The following is a 26,707-nucleotide window of genomic DNA, read 5'->3' as shown; positions in this document are numbered from 1 at the left end:
TTAACTGAAGTTATAAAAAAAAAAGTGACGTTTAACATAAAACTTCTTGGAATTAAAAAAGTATATGTATTCTGAGCCATAATTAGGTTAAGAACTAGAATAAAATGTTTCTAGCATAAGAACTAAAATTTTTTCTCTTGGAAATAATAAAAATATATTTATTACCTTAATTCTAAATGTCTGGTAAAATAATTCAGAAGTGAATCTTTGCAACTATTTGCTTTATTAATTCAAATTATGCTGTAAACAACTATCAGAAAAAACTGAGACATAAAAAGAAAGTCCACCAATAATGTATCATCACTTAGGAAAAGACAGAAAATAAAAATTTTTTGAATTTGTTCTATTTTGCAAATTTGTAGTTCCATCCTACATTTTCCATTCCTTTTAACTCACCTGAGGGTGTTCATTTTGAATGGATGAAAATGTTAGTAAATTCATTGAAACTTTTAACTGGCATTGGCATCTGATTTTTATTGAGAAAAATATTTCACAAAACAATGCTGAAACTATTTTACATTACTGAAAGTTAATATGGTAAATCTAATCACAATTTAATATTAAAAGATAATTATTTTTATAATTAATACTTATATAATAATATATTGAGCCTCTAAATCATGTAATATAAATGCACTGTGATCATTNATTTCCAATTTGGGTAATTGGAAATCTTAAATGACATCTATTACAAAGACGTGGCCATTGTAAAGATACACGAGCTTTCAGAAGAAATCCTCTGACTTCACTAGTATCAAGTTGAAATGTCAAATTCATACTAAAAATTATATATATAAATAATATAAATTTCATAAAATAAAATTTTCTTCTTTCTTCATAATAAAAATAAAAATAATAATAATGAATATTTTGATACCTTTTCTCCCCATTATCTAAAATTGCTTGCCATCTCTGACGTAAATTTTTATATAATTCAAGATCCATATCACCAACATCTGATGGTAATCCCATTCCCAAAAGCCACTGATGACCCACTAAAAACATCAAATATCATTTTATGATAATATTTTTAATAAATAAATGAAATATCCATCATAAATTAATAGATAGCAACAAGAGACAAATGAAAATTATTTTGCAAATATAATGAGATATTTTGTGGTTCCTAGACTGGTATGAAAAGGATAAATATAGACAGAAAGACTGAAACTTAGTTTCTATAGTCATAATTTTCAATTTTTTGAAATAAGTCAAAATAATCCTGGGCTTATATATACGATAATGAGATATTAATTTATAGATAAGTAAACCAATTTCACATTATATTCACAAAAATCAATAAAATTTATTGATACATTTATTCTGTACATTTTACACATTTTGTTTAACATATGAAATGAATTTGATTCATTATTTAAGTCCTATTTAAAATTATGCTTTAAATTACATCTAAAACATTATTAAAAAATACTTGAATTCATTTTTATGTTAATTTCATTTCACATTTATCTTTTGTATTTTACAATTTTCCTGTTATACTTTTATCAAAATATTTTAAATCTTCTCAAATATGATTGATGCATCAATCATATTTGCAGAGGATTCAAAACTTGCATCTTAATGAAAAATAATTATAACTAGAAACTAAATATGTAAAAGTTAGAACTAAAGTCACAATAAATTAAAAATTAGTTAATTTGGTAAATGAAAGCAATATAGCAAAACAGTACTTAAAAGTAATCAAAATATTAATGTGTCGATATAAACACATAGCCTTAGCCTTATTTTAGTTACATAGATTTTTGTCACAAATGTTTTAATGTGTTTGACAGACGTGTCTACAAGAAAGTAATTGGACACCCCTGCAAACAGCAACATGTGCTGTCCTAATACACATCATGACTGCTACAGATAAATATCAGGTGGGAAAGAAAATCGGCATCAGTTGCATGCAAGATGCCATGCAGTTCAGAGCTGTCTGATTTCAAAAAAGGTGTAACCATTGGTTATCACAGCAATGCCTGTTCCATATGTGACATATCCAGCGAGCTGAAGTACCCAAAATCAACAATGGGCTACATGATTCACAAGTGGAAGGTGAGTGGTAACAGTCAGTATAAGCCCTGACCAGGCAGGGTCACAAAACTAGGAGATAGAGACTGATGGGTGCTCTCCAGAGAAATTTGGAAGAACTGCACCCAACCAATGGCCCACATCCATAGGGAGTTTCAAATGGCAGCTGGGACTGTTGTTTCAATGAATACCATCCGTAAGGAAGCTCATCTGCTTGGTTATCATGTGCTGCTGCCCACAAGTCTTTCATCACCAGGACCAACAGTGATGCTTGGCTAGCTTGGTGCAAAGAATATAGACAGTGGACTGTAGAACAGTGCAAACAAGTTCTCTGGAGTGACGAATCCAGGTTCACCTTCTTCCGTTTGGATGGCAGAGTCTAAGTTTGGCATCTGCCTAAAGAATGCCTCCTGCCATAATGCATTGTGCCAACAGCAAAGTTTGGAGAGGTGGAGTTATGTTATGAGGATGTTTCGCCTGGTATGGCCTGGGACCCTTTGTCGCAATCAATGGTAGGCTCAACGCCAATGCCTAATGCACTATTTTGGATAACCACATGCTGGCAGTTTTACAGGTTAGACCCATGTTACTTCCAGGACAATAATGTTAGCTGTCATGTCGCAACAACCACCATTGCTTGGCATAGTGACAATGGGGTTAAATGAATAAATTGGCCTGCTCAGAGCCCAGACCTGAACTCTATCAAGCACCTCTGGGACAAGTTGGAGCGTCAACTGAAGGGGTGCCCCCACTGCCAAAATTGGTGAAGGAACTCATATGCCTCCTCCAAACCGAGTAGAAGAAAATACCGCCAGTCATCATACAAGGACTAGTGGAGAGTATGCCCCGAAGGGTCACAGCTTTAATCTTTGCCCGTGGAGGTTCCACCAACTATTGACAATGAATAAACTTTGTTTTTCTGTTCTATCACAGGTGTCCAATCACTTTCTGACAGATAGTGTATAATCTGACTTAGAGGTCTGGAAGAAAAAATGTCTTTCCGACTAACAGATATCCAGACAGTATAACTGATAATGCATTTACACAATAATAAAAAATTCAGTCTCTCTGCAGTAATGCTGAACACTAAAAATTTTTGTACTTGAGATAATTGTGGTAATGCATCAGGCATTAATATATAATAAAATGCTTCAGGTATTCAGAAATCAGAAAAGTGCATGCAAAATCAAGTAATATATAACAAAATATATTACTTGATTTTGCATGCACTTTTCTGATTTCTCAAAAACTTTTATTAATTTAGGTTTTCATTTTGCAATTTAAAGAAAGATGGACTATTATTGATATGAATATTAACAGCAATTAATCATTATAACATTTAAAAATTAATAGTGGCATAGCTACATATTCAGCTCGTTGGAGCAACTAGTTGGTGCACCCCTTGTTCATTGGAAGAGATCTTGAAAAATTTATTTTGAACATTTAATTTAAAAACACATATCTAATTATTTCAATTTAAAACCTTACTTAATAACAGTTCCTACCCATGCTCAAGTCTGACTCGAGCAAGGTTTATAGCATTAAAAAAACCGGGCTTTTCAGCCCCCGAAAAATTTTTTTTTGATTTTTGGAATGTTTTTTAGGTTGCCCGCGCGAAAAAATTTTATCGCGATTTTAATCAACCTTTAATGATGTGCGCTTCACACTTTATTGCTTTTTAATGTTTTTTTAATGGGAGTTTTTTATCAAAATTAATTAATCGTTCTAAAGTTGTAGTGCACCGATTTTCCTTCAGTAAAGTTATTTAAAGCTGCTTTCTGATGTCAAAAACGACCTCTGATAGTTTAATTTTTTTAATTAATAGATTTTATTATATATATGTTTAATTAATTAGGGAGGTTGGAAATCGCAATAAAAATTATAATTTTTTAAAAATATNATTCGAGAAAAGTCGGAAGAATTTTTCAGTGACAGAATGAAAAAACTTGTTACATGTTGGGAGAAATGTGTTAGCCTTAATGGTGACTATGTTGAAAAATAAATATATGATTTTGAAGCTTAAGAATTGTACTTTATTGTACTTTTTGCCCTATCTTGCTATTTGTTTTTGTTTGTGTTCTACAAGCATGTGTGCATTACTTTTCAGCCTACCCATGTATATTTTGTTTTTATAAATGCAGAATACCTAATAATATTTACTACATATTATATAAACTGTATTGACAAAATGTATGCAAGTTTGGTTTCATAACAAATACATGATAATACATAGAAAAAAAAAACTTCAAAATTGTTTTCTTCTCACTTTTTTGTTTGCAAATTGGTCAAACACTTTCTCCAGGTCAAGTTGACAAGCTATTGTTTTCTCAATTGATATAGTAGTCAGAGCTAAAATGATGTTGTGACATGCTACTTCTTAAATAAGTTTTGATTAATTTTAGTTTCGAAAAACTTTGTTCTGCTGTCACTGTCATCACCGATAAAGTTAAAAAAAAATGAGGCATGCTGTAGAGAATAATGTCAGAGAAGCTACTTGAGGTTGTGGTGTGAATTATAAATAGTTCAGCAACATTGCATATAGAAGTAATGTCTTTTATCTGACAAGGAGAGCCTACGGCTTTGGGGTAACGGATTTTGACAATCTTTGGTGTAGAAGTAGTACACCATGTGAGTGTACTACCTGTAAAATACTAAAGTGCAATACTCAAATATAATCAAGAAAATCGAGCTTAAAGTTTTTTAGCACTTTATGTATAAATTATACGTACTTCTATTTGAGCGTCCTGTGGCAGAGTGGTAACGAGTCCGATTCATAAGCTTGAGTTCTCGGGTTCGATTCTCGCGTATAATTTTTTTTATTAATTCATAAATACTTATAATGTATTTATTTATTTACTCATTCATTTCTTATTATTTATTTATTTTAATTTAATTTCTACTATTCCAAGTCTAATATTTTTATACTTTTGTTGACAATAACGGCGCATTCTTGACACCTATGTGTCAACTTTCCCATCTAATTGTTATCACTAACGGTGACCGATCTAATTCTCACTAGGAGCGTTTTTCTATCAGAGTTCTTTTTCACTCACTCTTTAACAGTTCGTTTCTAAATTTCGACACGAATAGACGTATTTGTGTAGTAAAACTTATTTTGAAAAATTATTTTATAATTAAAAAATGTCGTCAAGAGAAGCAAGTTCTTCATGTTGTGACGAAAAAACTGTTGATGATAACTCTTTATACAGTGATGTATCAAAGCAGCATAGTGAAGTAAAATACTAAAGTGCAAAACTCAAATATAACCAAGAAAAACGAATATAATTTATTGAAGCAATATTATATAATTACATAGCATTGTCAGATGTACATGATCGTGAATGATACTTATGATAAAAACATTCAAAACAAAAATTCTGTCTACACCAAGAACAACAAATAAATGCTGCTTTTTTACAATTGCAAGGTATGTTTAAACGAGAACTTGTTTAACTCCTTAAGGACATAGACATTTTTGATATTAATTTATTTAAACGTAAAAAATACTTAAAAACTGAAAAAAACGAAAGAAATGCGTTAATTTTGAAGAAAAATCTTCAAATTTTATTTTCCTTTGTCTCGCCTTTCTGTGAAATTTAACACCGATGAGTCATTGTTTACACATCTGGATGACCTTGAACACAGCTGGAGTTGGATTTCCCGGGACATTCTCATAGACGTCTCGGGATGACAAGGGTTTAAAGTAGGGTGACTACTAGCTAGGCCTATATTTTTAAATATTTTTAAAAAATTGAAATTTTAATTGCGATTTCCGACCCCATCTAATTAATTAAATTTATATATAATAAAATATATTAATTAAAAAAATTAAAAAACTATCGGAGGTCGTTTTTGACATCAGAAACTAGCTTTAAATAACTTTAAGGAAGGAAAATCCGTGCGCTAGAACTTTAGAACGATGAATTAATTTGATAAAAAATCCCATTAAAAAACAATTAAGCCTTAATCGAGCCTTATCAAAGGCTCATTAAAATCGCGATAAATTTTTTTAGCGCGGGAAAAAAATTTTGAAAAAATTTGGAGACAAAAAACATTCCAAAAATTCAAAAAAAAAAAAAATTTAAAAACTCCCCTTAAGGACCGCGTTTTATGTAACGCTATGTAACTTGCCCGAGTTTTCTCGGGTTATGGGCTTAAGTTATATAATATATTAAAATAAATAAATAATAAGAAATGAATGAGTAAATAAATAAATACATTATAAGTATTTATGAATTTAAAAAAAAATTATACGCGAGAATCGAACCCGAGAACTCAAGCTTATGAATCGGACTCGTTACCACTCTGCCACAGGACGCTCAACTAGAAGTACGTATAATTTATATATAAAGTGCTAAAAAACTTTAAGCTCGATTTTCTTGATTATATTTGAGTATTGCACTTTAGTATTTTACAGGTAGTACACTCACATGGTGTACTACTTCTACACCAAAGATTGTCAAAATCCGTTACCCCAAAGCCGTAGGCTCTCCTTGTGAGTATAAAAACACATTTTAAATTGAAGCACTTGAGATCCAAAAGTAGGCAAAATGTCAGAGAGATATGCCGATTGTAACAGTTCAGATCATTCCAACATATTTTTATCAGATGATGTGACAAGATATGCAGGTGATAAGGCCTTAAAAAGTGTACATAATTGTAGAACAGATTCAAATGTAATAGTCAATTGATTAATTATTAAATCCAAAATTTTTTTACAAATATTTTTACAAGTTTTTATTTCATCCTTTCTAACTTGGCACCTTCATGATTCGTGTGCCTGGAGCAGTTTGCTCCAACTGCTCCATGGTAGCTATGCCTCTGAAAATTAATGAAATGTTGCTTAGTGTGTAGGTTTGAATTATGAGAGTTACATTTAGAAGTGTGCACACAAACAAGAATTTTCACTCTAGAAATACATTAAAACTCCAAAAGATTCATTTTTTTTTAAATGTGTAAGTAATTATCAACTTTATCTTATTTAAATAGAAAAAAAATTGCCTTTAGTTAAATAAAACCTGTAACAAACACTTATATACTGAATAAAAAATTTCCTTAAAAAAGTGGGGGAGTGGCTGTGTTGGGGACACGACCGTGCGTTTTACATGAATATGTGTATGTTAACAGGTAATATTTTTACGTTCCCAGCACCGCTTCACTCTATCATATGGTGTTTTATAGGTATCACTGGAATGTTCTTGAGAAGCCCTTTCCAACCATATACAATTTCTATATTTTGACTTGGCTTTTCGACAAGTATAGGCCAACATTACATTAAATTTTCTTAATTTTTAACTTTAACACCATATATATTTACCATAACTATTCCACACTAATGTTTTGTGTACACAATCGATAAATATTGACGAGAGCTGTAAATTGAAACTCAAACGAATGCCGTAGCTTCTCCGAGTCAAAATGTATACTAAACGGAAAGTATGTGATGTGGTGAAACAACCTCAAAATGGGGCTCTTTTCCCTCCGCCGCATGCGATGCATGACAGTCCCCACTCAACATAATGAATTCTTTGATCCTTTAACTATCGAGTGGTGTAATTAAATTTTGGATGTAGATGATAGATATGTAGTTGCAATGCCAAACTGTATCCCCCAATTTTGTTATCAGTTTTCTGAATTGCCTCCCACTACTGAAGCAAATTTAGAGACGTATTCATGTCAAAAAATTCAATAAACATACTTGTTTAATAAAAATGTAAATAATATACAGGTGACAAGTGACCATTTTATTACTAGTTAGTGATTAATTTCATATGTCTATTTATTAAACTTGATATGAATATATCTAGTGCATCAGTTTAATTCTTATACATGTAATAAAACTTATTTATTATTAATTTGCATTATAAAATTATATTACTTTAAGATTATTTTACTCCACATTGTATAAATTGTGATCACACTACACATATTTTTATTTTAATGCTTCAAAAATTAATACAGATTACTTTTAAATTCCTTTATTCTTGCTTAATGTTTTTTACTGACAGCATGGTAGGTATTAGAAGCTGCAGGACCAGATTGGAAATTCTGCTTTTCCAACTTCCTATATGTTTGAATACTTTTTGGTTTTTTGGTTTATTCATTTGAAATTAAAGTGATAAACACTTAATAATCCAACAAATAAAATGAGCTCAAACTAAACAATTTTATTTTCTTATATCATGCTTAAATACTTTTTGTCAAAAATTATAATGTTTGTTTCCTGACTGTTCCAAACATAAAAAAGCAGCAATTTTTCATAAACACTCTGTGTAATCCCTTAAGCATTGTAATAATTTTAAAATTGACACACATTATCCATCAATAACTGTACTATTTTTCAACTAATATACATTTTTTCCCATTAGAAGGTGTTTGCAAGTGTGAGATCCGAATAGCACCTGGATCTAAATAACAATTTAAAAAGAAAGTTAAAATTTAGTAGAAAAATATTCTTTCATTTTGGTGAGAAATTAACAGTTTTATAACGTGGGAAAACTGATAAAACAGTCACTTCCTTTAACGGAAACTGAAGCATCTTTGGTTTTTCCCTTATCTGTTACAAATCTCACCACACTGGGAATTGATGACCCCTCATTAATTCCCCTTTTCATTCGTTCACATGAAAGAATCCAAACATGCTGATTGGTCGCAAATGAAGAGATATAGTCAGAGTTTAGCAGAATTCGAGGAGTACGTCCATAGATCTGAAAGTGGAAAGAAGTCCACATATTTGCTCCCTAAGGCCTAAGGGCCTTAGGGAGCAAATATGTGGACTTCTTGGAGTTAGGAGAACGTCGAAGGATCTTAGAGTAGTCAGACGTATTTCCATGCAGTATCCTAAAGCAAACGTCCTTAGACATACTTTCGCCAGGTTAAATGAGTTAAATTAGAAACATAGAAGATATATTTTAATATGGTGACTATCAAGACCTCTCCATGAACAGAAGCCGGAGAACTTTATAAATGAAGTACAATCGTCTAATACAGAAGAAGAAGAAGTCAACAAAAAGGTTGTATGAATAAAATGAATTTGTGAGCTCTCTCTCTCTAAGCATATATTTGGATCATTCGTTCAGTTTTACTTTTAATTAAGTTTAATTTGTATATTTATTTTTACTTTCTTTATTAAATAGTTAATCGTTTATTATTGTTAAAGAAATGTCTTATCTTTGTTTATATATCTCCACACGCGCGTTAATCCGCGTGATATAAATGTGATTAACTGGTGTCAACAGGAATCCTGACATTGGATAAAGACTTCGCCATCTATATCCTATTTAATATTTAAAAGCCCTCCCGGTCAAAATTCTTGACGTGAGATCGGATCTCGTGATCCAAAACTTTGGAGAACTAGTTTCAAACTAGCACCGATTAAGTGGTACTAACTATCCTAGCGGAGTAGTACCCCCGGCTGATCTCATAAAAGCAACAGAATTTGCCTTATTTTAATATGTCATGTAATTTACATTTCTTCTTAAATATTTAAAATATGAAAAATTGTTGCATGATGGAGAATTTTGAAGGCTATTTTTGCATTCTGCACCCCAAAATACATTAGAAACAGTCATTAAATTAACAGGGAACTAAAAACTGTGTTGTCTAGTGCTATCTACATACCTATTACATGGGTAATAGTGACATACAATTAATTGGGTGCCTGCATACTATTCTGCAGTTAAATCATTTTTCTAGAATTTTCTAGTTTACTTATTTATATTATCATTTTTAAATATAGTTAATATTTTTGAACACTTACTTGATGTTGTTGTAGGTAAGCCACTGTAACATTTTTGTTTACATTCTCTTCTGGGGTCAAAGAATATTTTTCCTATCTGAAAATTTATTATAAACATTTAAATTATTCTTACATAATAATTAATGTAATTTATTTTCTAATATGATAATTATAATTAGAAACTAATAATCAATTTAACATTAAAAATTCTTATAGTTTATTATATATGTAATATAAATTTAATCATTACATCATTAAAATTACAACAGTTAGTTACATCTAGAGAAAAAATTATGTCACTACTGTTAAAAATTCATTTCAATTAGTGGTAATAATTAGTGTTGCAATGAATAGTATATTTGGCCTCAGGCTGAATACCGAATATTCTGCCTCAGGCCGAATGCCGAATAGCCAAATATTTGGCCAAACTATTCAGCTCCATTAACGCACATACAAAAATTGGCGCGCAAACCACATTATGGCAAGACCCTGCTCTCTATTGGCCTGCTGTCACTACGCTTCGCCAATCACGTTAATTCTTGACAGTTGTAGCGGACAGACATGAGCGTCATGGCAGTATGTGATAAGTGATGATATCAAATATGGATAACAATGAAATGACCTACACGTGTAAATAACGGAAAAAGAACAGAGAAGGACCGCAAAGTGAAAATGTGAAAATAAATATGAAATTGAGTTGATAACATAATCGAACAAGTCGAGGCAGCTTATTGGCGCGAAATTTGCGGTCATCAATGCCAAATAATTGTTGTCATAGACTTCGGAAAGCTAAATGCTTGTAACGAAAGTCACTTAGCGTGCACGAATGAAAGCCTGGGACCATTCGGGCTACCGAGCTGTCTCAAAACTGTGAAATCATAACTGTGACTTATACCAATGTCCTATCTGTCTCTCTTCTCCTTTATCACCAGGCATGTAATTGTAAAATGGGAAATATGCAACAGGAAATCGAAAGTATCGTGAGCGCGTATTATGATGTATGCATAGGCATACATGGACTAGAGTGATAGAGGAAAGAGAAAGAGAAGAGCAAAGATGAGCGCTTAAAAAGAAAGATAAACAGGGTCAGACCCTCGAATGTGCAATGATTCTCGAACGAATAGGTGTGTACGTGTGCTGATTTTTGTAATTATAAATTGTGAATACATGTGACTAATATTGATATTTTCTTTTTTATTTTGTGCATGTTATAAGTTATAAATAAATATAAACAAACAACACTAACCCGATAACATTAAATTTAAATACCAAAATGATTAATTTACTGTGTTTTTGTTATTTATTACTCCTGTTTATAGGTACTCGATATTCAGCCGAATAGCGAAAAATAGGCCGAATAGGCTGGATACTGAATAGTAACCGAATATTCGTTACATCACTAGTAATAATTCATAGCCAATATAACAAGTTTTTCATTAATATTAAAACATCCAAAAACAGTAATGGAAAAAAAATAAATAAAAGAAATTTTTAAAACCATTCCATTTAAAATCAAGACTTAACCAGATTTTATTCTACACTTCAAAATTTTACAATACAGAAATCATCATAAATACTAATCTCTAAGACACTATGTAATGTTCTATGAAAAAAATTGTGGTGTCTCATAGTTCAAATTTAATTCATTTTAGGAGGTCATTCAAACTAAATCATTTGAAGTTCAAATTAGTTTTTAATCCATTTCCAGACCCTAAACAATATCCGTTTTAATAATTTAAAACAGCAAATACACAATTTAAATTCCCTAATAATAAATTAAAATATGAAAACAATAAATAAAATACATAACTACTGTATAATAAAATGAAAATTGCATTTACTGGTTGCATGTAGTCAACTTTTGGCATCTTAAACATGAATATCAGATATGCTTTCATAATGCAATGATACCTTTCTCATCTCACAATCATTGATATTACAACCTTCCTCTTAGGCTTCATGTTTCCACAAACTTCTCAAAAGTCATGGTTAATAAATACAGGTTATAAACTTTACTTATTAACCATGCTATAATATGAATTGGGTNTTGTGTACATCTGTATTCGCAACATGGTCAAGTTGAGTGAGTCCTAATGACCAGCAAAGCATTTACATCTCCATTCCACAAAGAGCTTGCTCATGCCTTACAGTCACAGCCAGCACTCTGTCGCATACAACGCCACTAGTCAGACGACAGTCTTATAGATATATCTAGAAAAAATTTGCATTGTGTTTTCATACAAAAAATTTTTTTCTAGATATATATATAAATTTTTTGTATGAAAACACAATGCAAACTTTTGAAGAATAAAAGAATGTAAGTCCATCAACCATCTCCAGTTAAAAATCAAATTAAACTTTGATTTTGACCAATCCCACGATCTAAGTTGAGACCTCATTACACATAGTAACGAGTGGTCAACCACTTAGAAAGCGAGAATGATGAAAAGCTACCAATCAGAATGGGCGATTGAGGATGGAAATTAAGAAAATCCTGAGAATTCAGAGTGTCTTCTCCCAAAAGTTCCAAGTGTCTAACCAGTTGTTGCGTGTCTCGTGCCCATCTTCGTATCCATCTCCCGACCTCGGATCAACATCTTCCCATCACCAGAAGTCAACTGCATCATCCTGGAGTTGTTGAGAGATCAAGGGAATTGTCATTTGCAAACCAAGGACACTCCTTCATTTGAGAATATCTTGGTGAGAAGAGGAAGACCCAGAGGCTGATGGCAACTTAGAACTTCCAAGATCGTAGAAATCTTATAAGCCTTTTTTTTCATGTCAAATAAATGGTTTCTTGTAACCGTAGAGTCTGTTTCAGTGCCAATCGCCCACATACGACCCTTCATGACCCTCTTGACATTTCCCAATTTTTTAATAATTAGATAAAGTATATTATCTCTAATTATGATTATATATAATTTTGCATTTTTCTCATAAATCAAAATATATTATGAAAAAAAAATCTTTCAAAACTAATTTTTAAAAAATAATAATAAACAAAATTTTAAAGTTGGAACATACCAAACTTTGAGTTTCTGGATAAAGAACTGGAAGAGAGCTTTTTAAAGAATCGTAATAAAATCTGGAATCATTAGGAATTGGTATAACTGAAGTTACAGTCATTGGATGAGAAAATGTACTGTAAACATGAAGACTGTGAGAAGATATTTTCCCCTGAAAAATAAATAGTATTTTTTGATAAAATTATAAAAGCATACACATAATATTATTTAAAAATAAGCAGATAACATCCAGAATGATTAGTTAAATTATAAATAAAACATAGTTAAAACAATTATCTCATTTTTAATCCATTTTATTTCAATATCATAAATATATCATTTATAGATTGCCATCTACCTAAAAATCATTTATTATTTATATACATACAATTATATACATACTAATAGTCAATTAAATTAAAATAAGTTTATTAAATATTTGATTAAAAGTATTAATTCATCAATACACTGGAAATTCCAAACATCTTTTTCTGCTAAAACATTTTTTTAATAAAAAAATGTTCTGTAAAAGGCCTATAATGGTAAACACCATCAATCTTTTACACTATTTGATCATTAATTAAGTAAATTAATTATGTTTCAGGATGTTAAATTATGATCAAAATAATTCTTTTCATTTATATATAACGAAAAAACTTGGTTATAACAAAAAATAATTATAGTACTTTAGAATAACAAAAACTCATCAACATACATATACTCATACAAACATCTCAAAGCACAATGATTATATTAAAGCCATATGATTACTGAATTAAATCAGGCTATATTAAAATATGTATGCTTAATTTCTGTCTACACACATGAGCATGGGTTGTTTGGAAAGTAATTTCATTTTTTTCATGAAAAAAAAAAAAAACAATTTTCTTATAATATAAACATTTTACTGAATTATATATTTGACCATTTACCTTTTGCCATCTTTCTAGTAGTAGCATGATTCAATGCTCATATAAATTCTGATCTTTGATTACAAAAAACTGATCCAAGTGACTTTTGACATCCTCATTTGAATTAAATATTTTACTATTTAAAAAATTTTGTAAAGATCGGAACAAGTTATAATCCGAGGGTGACAGATCTGGCAAATATGGTGGGTGTGGCAGCACATCCCATCAAAGCTGTAACAGCTTCTGACCAGTTACTAAACTTGTGTAAAGCCTGGCATTATCATGGTGAAACACTATACCTTTGTGTTGATCAATTCTGGCCTTTTATGTTTGATGGTATCACTCAATTTGTCCAGTTGATGGCAGTACATTTCAGAATCAATTAGGGAGTTGTCTAATAGAAGCTCGAAAATAACAATTCCTTTAAAATTCCACCAGAGAGCATTCCCCCCCCTTTTTTTTTTTTATGAAAATTGGTTTTCAAAGTGCTTTAGCTGGCTCATCTCTTCTACTCCGTGATCGCTTTCATTCAATATTATTATAAACAATCCATTTTTCATTGCCAGTTATGATTCGCGTCAAAAATGGATCATTTTCTTGACATTTGAGAAGCAAATCACAGATGCCAATGTGACGAAGCAAATCTCTTTCTTTAAGAACATGTGGAACCCATATATCAAGCTTTAAAATGAAACCAAGTCATTTCAAGTTATCATAAACAGTTGAATTCAACAAATTTAATCTCAACAATTTCTCGTGTTGTTATTCAGAGTTTACCTCAATCAATACTTTTATTTTGTCTTCATCAGCTTCCACTGGCCTTCCAGAACACAGTGCATCTTCAATATCAAAATTGCCAAAGCAAAATTTGGCAAACCAGTTTTGGCATTGTTGTTCTGTCAACACATCTTCTCCATACATGTCTCACAATTTTTTTTCTTGCTTGAACAACATTCTTACCTTTTCAGTTATAAAAAAAGCAAAATATTCAAAAATGCTGCTTTTGATTTTCCATATCTGATGAGACCCCCAAAAAAACAATCGCAAAGAATCAAACATTTTTTACAAATAAGCCTTGAAATGTCAGCTGTCAAAATAAATAATGACAATATGATTTAGAATAAAATTGGTGGGTAAAGTGCAACTAATCCCTCTGGTGGGTAAAAAACACAAAATTACTTTCCAAACAACCCAATATATACACACAGTATATAGTGTATTTTAAAAAGTGCATGCTTTTTATAACTATTACTTATATTATTTGTATATCTAAAAATAATCATTTGTAAATCTCTCTCTGTCCTAGCGTTAGTCCTGCTATGGTGCAGGAATGCCAATCTCCACTTTTTTTGATCCAAGGCGTCCCCTGGGGTAACACCTACTAGCCGTATATCTTCCCTTACCCTGTCCATCAAGCATTTCCTAGGCCTCCCGCAAGGACGCTGTCCAACTGGGTTGAGACGGGTGGCCATTTTTGCAACAGATTGTTCACTGCTTCTGACATGGCCATACCAGCGTAGGCAATTCTCACGCATTTTCTCAATAATTGGCGCCACCCCATGATCTTGTGTACATCTGTATTCGCAACATGGTCAAGTTGAGTGAGTCCTAATGACCAGCAAAGCATTTACATCTCCATTCCACAAAGAGCTTGCTCATGCCTTACAGTCACAGCCAGCACTCTGTCGCATACAACGCCACTAGTCAGACGACAGTCTTATAGATCTTCAATTTGAGTCAAATGGGTATTTTCCTGTCACAGAGGGCTCCAGTGACCTGTCGCCATTTCAACCATGCTGCGTTGACTTGTGCTCATGCATCAGGAAGAGTGTCTCCATCAGATGTAAGCAAGGAGCCCAGGTATTTAAACTGGGTAGTTTTTGAGAGTTCTTTGCCACTGACATTGATAGTGCCAGGATTTTGCTACCCACACTCAAGGTATTCAGTTTTCTCAAGATTCAGTCACAGGCCATTTCAGTTACAGGTGTTCATTCCATTCCTGTGTTTGGAGTTGCAAGTTGTCCCGAGTCTCACTGGTAAGGGCCACATCATCTGCATACAGGAGGGACCATGGGTGGAGCGCTTGTATATCAGCAGTTGCTGTACAAGCGCTCCACCATAATACATAAAATAAACAGCAGCGGCGACAGTGCAGACCCTTGGTGAACTCCAACATTAATTGGAAATGATAGTGAAATTCCCGCAGGACATTTAACAAAACTTGAGACATTGTAATAAAACATTTGGGTCCACTTCACATAGACTTCAGGGACTTCATGGTTTCGCATTGCATGCTAAATAAGATCATGTGGAACCCTATCAAAGATCTTCTCGAGGTCCAGGAATGCCATATATATATGGCATGGTTCTTTTCCCGCTACTTTTCAACAAGCATTCATGCCGCATAGATTGCATCTGTGGTCCTGCAGCCCGACAAAGCTACACTGGTTTGGGGTAATGGACACGATACTGCGGAGGCGATTATCTATGATGCATTCAAAGATTTTCATTGTGTGACAGAGTAGGTGGATGGGTCGATAATTTGCACATTCACTGACATCACCTTTGGCTTTCAGATTGGCACTGATGCTTGTCATCCAGGCACTGGGGGCTTTATTTTCAGTATCTGTTAATCATACTATCAAAATATTTTTAAAATTATTATTATTATTATTATAAAATATTGATCTGTACTGATAAAAACCATTTCATTTTACATTATAAATTCTTATTTTTAACTGTAAAAAAATCTAATATCTCTTTTCATTATAACTTTTGTTTCCAAATTAAATAAAGAAGACTCTCCCTTATCTAGCTTCTCAATTATACAATATACTCTCCAGTATGATTACCTATGCACTTGTTTCCATGAACATGTTAGTCATGTTACACACCTGTTTTCAACATCTCATTTACTCAGGTTTCACTTCTATCTACAGTACTGCATGTCAATATGCTATACCATTTGCCTGCCTGATTACAAAACAATCAGAACCAAAGGGCAACAGGTCACATCATTCATTGTCTTTAGGTGTATACACACTCAGTAATCCAGTATTCTTCCAGAAATAGCTGGACTAGCAAGAGTTTACTGTAATGTAGTCATTTGTTAATTTAAAATAAAAAATAAAGATCATATGTGAAATTATTATTTGATTAATATCGATAAAAAGCTAATATTTAAATTAATGGGACAATACTAAAATATAAATAAAATGTTATAGATAACATAGATTTGCAGAAAATTTATTGTTAAAAAAATAAAATTAATTAAAAAGCAATATTAAAAGTACACAATCCATATGAAATTATTTAAAAAATAAAATAATTATATCCTATTTACAATTTGTTAAATTATGGTTGTAAGGAACCAAGTCTGAGCTTTATTTTTATTTTACTTTTATTTTGCTTTCATTATATTTTGTTTGGGGCTTATGTTTATTTAAGACGAAGGTTTCCTCACCATTCACCTTAGTAACTTAAAAATAGAAGAAAAACCAACTCACCGACGAAAGAAAAGCGCCGTAGAAAAACTCGCGCACACTTGCGCTTCCCAAGCGGAAAAAGTAAGTCCGCACCGAGAAAAAGGGGGGGGAAGACCCCACAACCCAGTTAGGAATCGCTAAACCTTAAAATAATAAAGCATCCCGATAATTGTTAAAAAGAATAATGTAAAAGGTTAGCGAAGTATTGTCGGAAAATAATCTGCCAGATAAACGAGAAAAATTTAATGTTACAGATAATTATGTAAATGAGGAGAGTGAGCTCATTCAGAATTGTGACGTCACCTCACACTATAAAGCCTCTAACTCAAGTGAAAACGAACGAGGTGAATTCCTGATAGCAACGAGCTTATAGCAGTGAACGAGAGAGAGGTGTCCGATAGGATTTTGAAGTTATTCGATTTGTGGATCGACGGTTATAGAAAGTCTTGAGAGTTTGAGGAAATAGGTTCCTAGTATATTGAGGTGACGATTAGGATCTTTAATTTATAAGAATTATTGTTTATAAGTTAATTCTTTGATTTTGTCGAATTCCAAAGGGGAATAGAATTAAGTTAGAAATAGATTGATTTGAGTTTGTCGGATTGATTCTTGTTGAGTTCCATTGAATAAATTATTGTTTGATTTTTACTAAATACTGTATAGAATTTATTAATAGAAGTTTAATTAAATATTTGATTTTGTTATTGACAAACTTTGTCATTATTTAATTCGGTGCACGCTTAAAGTCCAGGCCTGGCACACTAACGCGAATCCACGTAAAGTACCCGTTAGGGAACGGCTATTTCCGGCACACAGTAGTGTCGATAATCGTTGGAAAGTCGAAAAAAATAATATAGTACTTTACATGGTTAAGTTTTAAATATTTTGTTTTATAATTTATTATTTGCTTCATCTCAATAATCATCTTACAACAATATAGCATATAATGCATAATTAATATATATTACATGAAATTAAAATTCAAATACAGTAGAGCATCGATTATCCGACTCAATTGGGGACTGGGGTTGGTCGGATAACTGAAAAAATGGATAACCGAAAAGTATGAAAAAATACATTATTAGTATAATATATTATTATATCTCGTGTAATTAGTATATTAGTATATCGCTATTAACCTACTTCGCATTGAATTTTCATTGATGTTAAGCCTAAGAAAATTTTTTAAAAATAATAATTGTTGCTATTGTGTCGTTAAAAATTATTTTATTGCTTACAAAACAAACAACCACTCATAATTAGAAAATTAAGCCTCGTTTAAATACTGGCAACCCTTTCAGGGTCGAGCCAGTGTTGCCATCTAAAACACCAAAAATTTAACGAAAATAATATTAAAGTAGCCAAGACATAGCCAAATATTATAGCGCCACATCACCAGCAGACATTTGAATTTGCCGACTAGAACGTGCTCGGTTAACCGATGTGAAGGTTGATTGGGGGTCAGATAATCGATGCTCTACTGTAAGTCTATAAAAAATCTACAGATATTTCTATCCAACATTTAAAAATTTACTTACAGGAAAAGCATTCTGGAAAAACATAGAATCAGCTTTTAAGCTTCCTTTTGCCGTTCGTAAAGAAAATGCAACTTTTATCACCTGCGATACAAATGTGTAATACTTGCTTACGTGTTTTAAATTAATGGATTAGATTCATAAATACAGAGTGTTCACTCAAAAGTAACCAATTTTAATTTGCCATAAAAAATGAATGGTTTAAGACAGCGATTCTCAACTGGTGTGCCACTGTCCAGATTGATTGGTTTTCTATTTATTACTTCATAACCAGTAGGCTGTGGCTCACTTATTGTGAACAAGTGGTTTAAGATATATAAAAGCAACAAATGGCAACTAATGGAAAAACTCATAAAGTTTAATAGATTTTTTTTGTACCGCAAGAAAGTGCAGAAGTCAAATCATGAGCATTACTGTCCAATCATGGCTTTGCCATAGGAGAAAGCACAGATTGTGGTCTGGTATGCTGATAGCATGGTTACCAAGATCTCTTGATCTAACCACCTTAGATTTCCTTCTGTGTGGTTATGTAAAAAATAAGGTTTATGCAACTTTAGTCAGAGACCTTCAGGATCTTTAGGAGTGCATCATCATAACCATTGCCACTGTGCTGCAGCATACATAGAAGGAAATTGTCTACTATCTTGTTATCACTGACTGATGGAACACACACAGATGTGGTGATTTTTTCAATGAAATTTGATGAGTTTTTCTCTTATAAATTCTTTGGTTATCTTTAACTGTTAATTTTTTTATAGCCAAATCAAATTAGGTACTTTTGAGTAGAACACCCTGTATTATATTTCTTAAAATACTATAATTATATATTCATATTTTTATTTAAAATTAATAATACTAAGAAAATTTCATCTAATTACATACTTATAATTAGATTACTATGTAAAAATTTATAATTATAAAATCATCTGTAAATGGCCACACCCATACCAACACAAACACAAACAAAAATACATAGAATGGCCATAGACTCAGTAACTTGATACTTTCAATTATGAAAGTGGCAACTATTTGATTGTGATAATTTTCTTTTGATAATGTAACAATTTTTTTAGCTGTTGTTTTGATTACTGTTTTACTTTCAATTTTCTTCATCTATAAATTTTATTTTAAAAAATGCATATCAGTACAGACTAATATTTAAAAACTTGAAAACTAACCTCTGTTAAGAAACAGTAACAAATTTATCATTGTAAATAATAAATTAAAATAATAGCAATGACATGCTGAAAATATTAATAAAGTAATAATATTACTCTATTAATATTATTGTCATTATTACTTTATTTATATTTCTCATACACTAAAAGTTGATATTGGTAACACCACAACACTTAAGTGTAGTTACTATATATTCAAAAGTTGGCATGAAGTGTAATTTATTTTAGTTTAATAAAGTAAATTTTCATAGTGCAATTATTTAATTTGTTAGTAAATATGCTAATAGTTTCACCTTCCATTGATTCCATAATAGAAGTTAATCAAGTTAAAATGCTAATAAATTAACGATTCTATTTTTATTTCAATAAAATGCTTTTTGAGACCCAGCTCAAACCAAAAGTTGTTCTAATTTGAACATAATGTAAAGCTACTGGTTAAAATTCAATCTTATTCATTCCATCAAGATTATTTTTGTGAAACAAAATAAATAAAAACAAATGCATATTGATGTACTGTACATACACATGCAAACAAAAACATAGAGTATCTTGATTTATTAGTTGAAATGATTTTTAATTAAGATTTAATATGCTACACATTTTAAAAGGTTATAATTTAGAAAAACATTTTTAAAAATTAATTTCATAATCTTAATAATCAAATAATCCAAACATTTAATTTATCTACATATTAAAAAATTTAATTATGTGTATATTTTACTTACTTCATACTGAGTTTCAACAAAAGCTTCTTTAATAAATATTCCTTCATCTGAAGGAGCAATTACTTCAATCCGAAATATTGCATAATGATTGGGTTTTAAAATAAACTGAAAAATAATTTTAATAAATAAAACAGTAATATTTTACTTTAATACTGTTTATCTATGAGGCAGATTCAATAAATAAGATCAGTAACACTGCTTAAGAAAAATAACATGGCATACAAGGTTGAGCCTAATAATATTGATAGAATATACAGTAATGCAGCTCTGTACTGTACCATTAGTTGTCCCTACCAGGTGACATTTGTACTCATTACATGGTTTACAAAATAGCATCACCATATCAAACTTCACTTCAATCAATGAGCAGCTATTTGAGTTTTAACAGCTGAAGGCATTACATTTATGAGTTATTGAAATCCATCACAGGATGTATCAATATGGAGAGTCAAGCTTGCAAATGTGTTCAAAAGTTCAAGAATGGCCAAACAAGCATAGATGATGAGCTGTGTTTACATTTGAACCAAAGATTTTTGTAACAACATCCATGACTCTATATTGTGCATACATCCTGTGATGGATCTCATGATGACAAATGCCTTTGACTGTTAAAAATCAAATAACTTACTATTTAATTCTGGTGGTTTGATATGGGTATTGCCATTTTGTAAACCAAATGGTGGTTGCAAATGCTATTTGGTGGGGATGACTATTGGTACTGTTGGATACTGAGTAACTGTTTTTGCTTCATTATTATTAGTCTTAACCATGCACATTATGTTGTTTTTCTTTAACTGCACTACTGATCTTAATTATTGAATCTGCCTTGTATTTTTATTTCAAGTATATAAAACAATAAAAAATAATAAGAACTATTTGATATTAAACTTGAGTTAGATTCTTAATGATATAACTGGAAGTGTAAATGCTACACATTAAAAGAATGTTATATATTTTGCATCACAGTTTTAATGTTTAACATCTTTTAATTTTTTCGCTGTCCCTGTTTTGACTGAATTTATCCATCTACATAATATTTAGTACAAGAAGTTTAAGATAAGACATCTTTTTTAAATTTCTCCACTTCAAAATTAAACAATATTCTAAGTCTGTTCCAATATAACAACTTTTTAATAATCTATTATAAATAAGCTACATAAATAAAAATAAATTTAACTTACATAATATATAATTAAATAAATTAAATTAAACTTGCCAGCTGTACAGTTATTGTAAATCCCTAATATTGCCTCTTCTTTAAAAAAGAATGTAATTATTAAGCATTCCTACTCTTTGAATAGACAAAATTTTTAATTTGATATCAAATTTTTTTCTCTCTCTAACATAGTAATCAACTATATATTTAAAAATTTTTATAAAATGTGTAATAATATAAATATCCACTGTTCCATTACTTAATTGAGGTGTGCCCAAAAAATATTTTTCCACATAATATTAGGTTGGATAATACATCCTTAGCCATGCTTTCTTTACTAGGAACAGTTTTCTTTATGTATCACAAAAGTTGTTAATAGATGGTGCTTATCTATTGCACATGCTCAATAGAGAAATGTGGAAATTGTTTATTGTATTTCTTATCATTATATTAATAACTGCTGTACTAAGATTTGATTATTTTTGTTTTCAATAAATTTTGGCTTTGCAAATTAAGTTATACGTTATTTCTTGTCATCTATGTCATCTAAACAACTTATAAAATGTTAAGAAAAGTTTACATAGATAAAATTTAGATTATATACTTTTCATATATTCTAATTCATCTTAAATTTGCAATTTGTCAACACTAAAATTATTTAATATTGAAATTTATATAACTGATATTAGCATTAATAAATGCTACAAAATATAACAAAAAATTACATTACAAATATTGAAAACAATTATACTTACACTCTTTGATAATGATGAGAAATTATGCCTCCAAGCTAAAGTACTTGCATTTCCTTTATCTAAGCCTACTAAATCAACATAAGATTTTGGCATATCTGATCCCCAATTTTTTAGATTTACCTAAAAATATATTCATTTATAACTGATTTTTATCAGATAAATTTTCACACAATTTAATTAAATATTTTAGTTATTATTTTAAACACATCAGAGGTTATGTTTTTCAATAATAAATTTCATTCTAACTTATATTAGACTAAAACAATGTAAATTAATGATAAATATTTAAAGTTTATTAAAAAACAAATTGAGAAAAAATTTTTGCAAAGTATCTATAAAAATCTATCAAATATCAATAAAAAGTGAAAAATTATGTTCAAAAATATTATGATGGCCATCAATGAGCTACATTGATTGTGGTGAGTTTATCTGTGGTGACTGTTTAATGGGAAGTGTCAATTTAATGTTTTGAAGGGAGATAGAAGAATAAAAGGGAGAGACCCTTTTATTCTTCTGTCTCCCTTCAGATACAGAAAAAGATTAATCTCCTTGAGACAGAAGAATAAAAGGGAGAGACCCTTTTATTCTTCTGTCTTAAGGAGATTAATCTTTTTCTGTATCTGAAGATATAGATTCATTGGTTAGACATTCTGAATGTTAAGCCATTAAAGATTTTTTTTACTTCCTGTAAGAAGCAGACTTGGAATTCTGAGGTGACATCAGATGATCTGAAAGATACTATAGTGTCTTGCATCACTTCAATTAATGAAAAATTTAAAAGATAATAGTTAAATTGAAAAATTTAGAAAAATGGTACACAGAAATTCTGAATAAAATATCTACTTTAGAAATAGCTAATGAATACTATGTAGATTGTTTCTTCTCAATACATTTAAGGCACTAATTAAATTTATGGTGTTCAAAAGGAAGAAGTAGCTATGTTAAAGAAAAAGTTAGCTTCTTCTAAACACCAACCAAATGCCGAAATTCTATTGGGCTAGTTTAAGGCTAATTACTAAATGAATTACGTAACCAATTTGGCTCTAGAGGTAAGCGTTAGGCACCATCTCGTATTAATATTAATAATTATAAATTAATTAATTAATTTAAATAATTTAGAACTGCTGGGGGGGAAAAAATTGGCCTGGAGCAGGACTCAAACCCACAACTCCTGCTTACCGTGCAGATGCATTGCCAGTTACGCTATCCGGACCTCCAGTCTGATCTCCTCTTCCAGTGTATAGAAGCTAATGTTATAACCATTGCCGGTTATTACAACATCGACAGTTATTAATTAATTAAATTAAACTAGCCTGATAGAATTTTGGCATTTGGTTGGCGTTTAGCTATAATATGTATCAGGTTTAGCGATGTTTGTACATATTACGCCTTGCTGGGGCTTGCGATGGCCAGTTGAGTGCCTTATAGGACGTGGGCACTGGATGTGTCCCCAGCCGGCGTTGTAATAACCATCGATGGTTATAACGTTAGCTTCTATACACTGGAAGAGGAGATCGGACTGGAGGTCCGGATAGCGTAACTGGCAATGCATCTGCACGGTAAGCAGGAGTTGTGGGTTTGAGTCCTGCTCCGGACCGATTTTTTTTCCCCCAGCGGTTCTAAATTATTTAAATTAATTAATTTATTTATAATTATTAATATTAATACGAGATGGTGCCTAACGCTTACCTCTAGAGCCAAATTGGTTACGTAATTCATTTAGTAATTAGCCTTAAACTAGCCTGATAGAATTTCGGCATTTGGTTGGTGTTTAGCTATAATATGTATTGGGTTTAGCGATGTTTGTTAGCTTCTCCATTTTCTTTTTCTTTTGTTTTGTGAAGCAGCTTCAGTTTTTGACTCATGAAATATTCTGAATCTATGACAATTAAGGGTGCAATCTTCCAACCCATTACATTTAATTTTTCTTTCAAGTTAATAGTAAAATATTGAAAAACTTTTTATCCCTAAAATTAGTATTAATTTTTAGAAAGTAAGGTTCTGTTTTAGACACAAGTTCCAACATAATGTAAAAAAGTTGTTAATAAATGTCAGAGACAACTTTGCTCTGTTGGAAACATCTAGGAGGTTTTTTTTTTTGGGCAGACTGTCTTTTGTTTAATAATCTAGGAGTTTGTAAAATTCCTATATTCAATAGCACTAATGGTGACAATACATCTTATATAGTGTTGAATTGTTTAGGACTTGTCAACAAAACAATTTGGATTGTGCTCTGACTCCAAATGAATTGAACAGTATGCTTTACAAGCTTTACACCTGGTAACTCCCAAGACTGATTTTATTCTTAAGCATTAAGATACACTCCAAACAAACAGATTTAACGTATGTTATTATTGGCATTTAATCAAAAATTTTGTATTAGATTAAATGTGCTTGTTTGCAGATGAATATCATAATTTCTTTAATTTATAAAAAGGAGAAAACAAACTCAAATAATTATAGGCCTATTGATTTGCTAAATACATGTATAAAAATGTATATAATTATTTTAAATAATTGTATAATCAGGTGGCTTAATTATTATGACAGATGGTCTATATATCAGTTTAATGATGATGAAGTTTAAAAATGATTGCTTATTTGTTTTTACTTCAATTGTATAATACCAATTGTCTGAGAAATAAATAAATAATAATGATAAATTTTATAACCATGGGAGTGCCAAAAGTATTAATAAATAATTATTATATGTAACATAATTCGAATAGCAAAGAAATAAAAATAAAGATAAACAACAGAGATGAAGGTAATGGATAATAAAATAAGCCTAATTAGTATTCTGTAAAAAAAGGAAAAAGTGAACAAATGTAATAAGCAGCCCAAGTATGATTTATAGTGCAACCATTATCTAGGTGTTTGATTAAGATGTATATGTATATCAGATGTACATTACAGTATACATACATCTTTAGCAAACATTTAAATGTTATTAATATGCATGACACACATTATAAATCATACTTGGGCTCCCTTATTAGATTCATTTAAATTATTTTCTTTATATAGCATGATAATTAGAACATTTTATTATTATTTAATCCCTTCATTCTCTGTATTATTTACTTTCAATTTTTAGTTTCATATTTCTTATTCAAATTTTCAAAATCACTATTTATCAATATGATTGTCAATTTAATTAATCTAATAACAAGGATAACATGATTACATATTTTAATAGTTTCTTATTCAGAAATATCCATGTTTTAAATTTTGTTCTATTTCTTTTTACACATTCTTGTTTAAAAATTTGGTTAAATACAATATTCAATTTGTTATTAATATAAAATATGTAGGCCTACAGTACCAGATGCTGAACGCTTCTGATTATCACATCAAAGTTTATTTATATACGCGAGTAAATAATTGTGATCTGACAAAACCAATGAAAAATAAATTTATTGCTAACTTGAAATGATTTTCAATTTTTTAAAATCTTACCTTCCGTCATCATTTTTCCTGTTTTTTCATCATGTTTTGTCATCCACAGTAACATGCATCTCCTGCATTGTCGCCATTTTTCATTCAAATGTCGCTCCAATTACCTATAATTCATTGGAAAGTAGCAGTCAACATATCTGTTGAACGTTGAGATCAGTGCTGAGTGCTGAGTGTCTGCTTCTATTATACTATTTTAGATGCGGTTTCTTGCGTTTTTGATAGCGTTTTAATAGGGTACGTCAACAGAATATACACTAAAAAGGGATTTTTCGAAAAATTCCCTCCCCCACGGGGGAAGTGTTATACATTTATAATAGATACATTTTGAGCCACAACAATGCATGGCGGGGTCTGCTAGTTTGACATAAAGAACATATATTTTATATAAAATAAATTAAAAATATGATTAAGGTTTGTAGCCCGGTATTCCGGCATCATCATAAAAAATAATTGTTAAAATTGATGATATTTTTTAATCACATTGTTTTGATTCCAAAACATTGTATCTTTTCATAGGATCGAACGGTTCTTCATCCATACCAGTTTTTTTCAATAACAGGGTTATATGAAATCGAGGATTACAGTGGATTTCATTGTTATTCTTTATATTATGTGGATTATGTACAAACAGTATTTTTTATAACTAGTACTGATACAGTATGGATATTAGTGGTTTTTTTTTTAAATTTTCTAAAAATCATATATTAGGGATATACAGTAGTGTGA

At 30.7% G+C, this 26,707-nt stretch overlaps 1 protein-coding gene across 1 annotated transcript; it reads right to left on the bottom strand.

Moving 5' to 3' along the window:
* Positions 1–642: 642 nt before the first annotated feature.
* LOC111625915 (transmembrane protein 131-like) lies at positions 643–22,661 on the bottom strand. The gene is made up of 7 exons (XM_023369178.1): positions 22,523–22,661; positions 20,612–20,716; positions 18,712–18,792; positions 12,797–12,949; positions 9,794–9,869; positions 878–995; positions 643–778 (listed from the first exon to the last, which is right to left on the bottom strand). Exons 1-7 carry the CDS (start codon positions 22,613–22,615, stop codon positions 643–645), a joined length of 762 nt encoding a protein of 253 aa, XP_023224946.1. The 5' UTR covers positions 22,616–22,661.
* Between the last annotated feature and the right edge of the window lie 4,046 nt (positions 22,662–26,707).

This window comes from Centruroides sculpturatus, unplaced genomic scaffold, assembly GCF_000671375.1.
Source record: "Centruroides sculpturatus isolate CEXI.00-Female unplaced genomic scaffold, Cexi_2.0 scaffold452, whole genome shotgun sequence".
Lineage (NCBI taxonomy): Eukaryota > Metazoa > Arthropoda > Arachnida > Scorpiones > Buthidae > Centruroides > Centruroides sculpturatus.
The sequence above is the reverse complement of the archived record's forward strand: the minus strand, read 5'-3'. Positions and strand labels throughout refer to the sequence as shown.